Source organism: Geospiza fortis, unplaced genomic scaffold, assembly GCF_000277835.1.
Source record: "Geospiza fortis unplaced genomic scaffold, GeoFor_1.0 scaffold61, whole genome shotgun sequence".
Lineage (NCBI taxonomy): Eukaryota > Metazoa > Chordata > Aves > Passeriformes > Thraupidae > Geospiza > Geospiza fortis.
This window is the reverse complement of record NW_005054430.1, coordinates 1,841,975-1,843,489: the sequence shown is the minus strand read 5'-3', so window position 1 is coordinate 1,843,489 and position 1,515 is coordinate 1,841,975. Positions and strand designations below refer to the sequence as shown.

Sequence of the window (1,515 nt, the reverse complement as noted above, 5' to 3'; positions counted from 1 at the left end):
GGGCTGGGCGTGCAGCCCTGCCCAAGGGCAGGGAACGCGATAATGGCAATGTCCCCCAATCCCACCCTCTGGGTTTGGGTTCCCCAATCCCACCCTCTGGGTTTGGGGGCTCCTGTGATGAGGTGGGGGAGAATTCTCCCTCTCCAGGGCTGGAATTGGCTCTTTGGGGCCAGGTGGCTCTGGAGGGACAGCGTGGGGACACCAACGAAGGGACACCCCACCAAGGCAGGGGCCTGGTCACTGCACAGCTGCCCCCCAAGAGCAGGGAGCCCAGTGTGTTCTGCCCCCAGCCCCTCTGTGCTCTGTCCCCTGTCCCAGGCTGTCATCAACACCATGTGTGGCCACGGGATGCAGGCCAGGGGCTACCTGGAGGCCAGTGCCTTCATCCACACCAACGGCTGCATCGACAAGCTGGTCAACTGGACCCACAGCAACCTCTTCCTGCTGGGGGGCATCGCCCTGGGGCTGGCCCTGCCCCAGGCACGGGGCTGGGGGACAGGGGGACAAGGGGCTGCCCCAGAGCTCTGCTTTGGGGGGCTTTTTTGGGGAGCTGGCTGATTGTGAGATGGGGGGAGTCGGGATGGGATCTGGTATGGGGGAGTGACGCAAATGTCCAGCATGGGGTGACACTGCCTGGTGTGGCTCAGTACCTCCTTCTTCCCTTCCTTTTCTTCCCTCTCCCTGTCCCTCTTGCTCTTTCTCTCTCTTTTTCTTGCTTTTCTCTCCTTCCTCTGCCTCTCCCACTTCCCTCTTCCCTTTCTCTCCCCTCTTCCTCTTCCCTTTCCCCTTCCTCTCTCATTTCCTTCCCTGTTCCCCTTCCTCTTTCTCTTCCCTCTTCCTCTCCTCTTCCTCTTCCTCCTCCCTTCTCCTTCCCCTCTGCCGTCCCTTTATCTCACTTGCCCTTTCCCTCTCCTCCATGTCCCCTTCCTCCTCTCCCCTCCCTCTCCTTATCTATCCCCCTTTCCTCTCCCCATCCCTCTCCCTTTCCCCCTCCCTTCCTCTCTCGTTTCCCTCCCCATCCCTCTCCCCTCCAGCTGGTGGGCATCGTCCTGGCGCGGCTCCTCATCAACCAGATCCGCGACCAGATCAAGCTGCAGCTCTACAACCAGCAGCACCGGGCAGACCCCTGGTCCTGAGCCCGCACCCTCCCGGCGGCTCCGGGGCCATTCCAAGCCCCGGATCCGCGGGGACAGCCCGAGGGGCTCCGCTGGAGGAGAGGGAATGCAGATCCGCGGTGGCCGCGCAGAGGACTCCGTGCCTTTGGCAGCCGGTGCTGAGCTCGGCCTGGAGGTGCTGAGCTGAGGCAGCGCCGGGGAATCGCTGTCCGTCCGTCCGTCCGTCTTGCTGGCGCACAAAGCTTCGCACTGGGATGTGCTTCCCCTCCCCGCGTGCGCTGGAGAAGGACATTTGTCTGTCTGTCTGTCCGTGCACCGAGCTGCCTTCGCCCAGGCCGGGCTGCGGGGCCGGGGACGTTCCCCCCGTGTCCGGGTGTCCGTCTCGGTGTCGCCGGCCGCG

At 63.9% G+C, this 1,515-nt stretch overlaps 1 protein-coding gene across 1 annotated transcript in view; it reads left to right on the top strand.

The window, feature by feature from the left end:
• TSPAN33 (tetraspanin 33) overlaps nt 1–1,509 on the top strand; it is a 4,134-nt gene extending 2,625 nt beyond the window's left edge. Inside the window, exons 7-8 of the mRNA XM_031061908.1 lie at nt 319–480; nt 1,035–1,509. Coding sequence (XP_030917768.1) covers nt 319–480; nt 1,035–1,136 — 264 coding nt within the window. The 3' untranslated portion in view covers nt 1,137–1,509. The remainder of the gene's footprint in view (nt 1–318; nt 481–1,034) is intronic.
• Nucleotides 1,510–1,515: the final 6 nt, after the last annotated feature.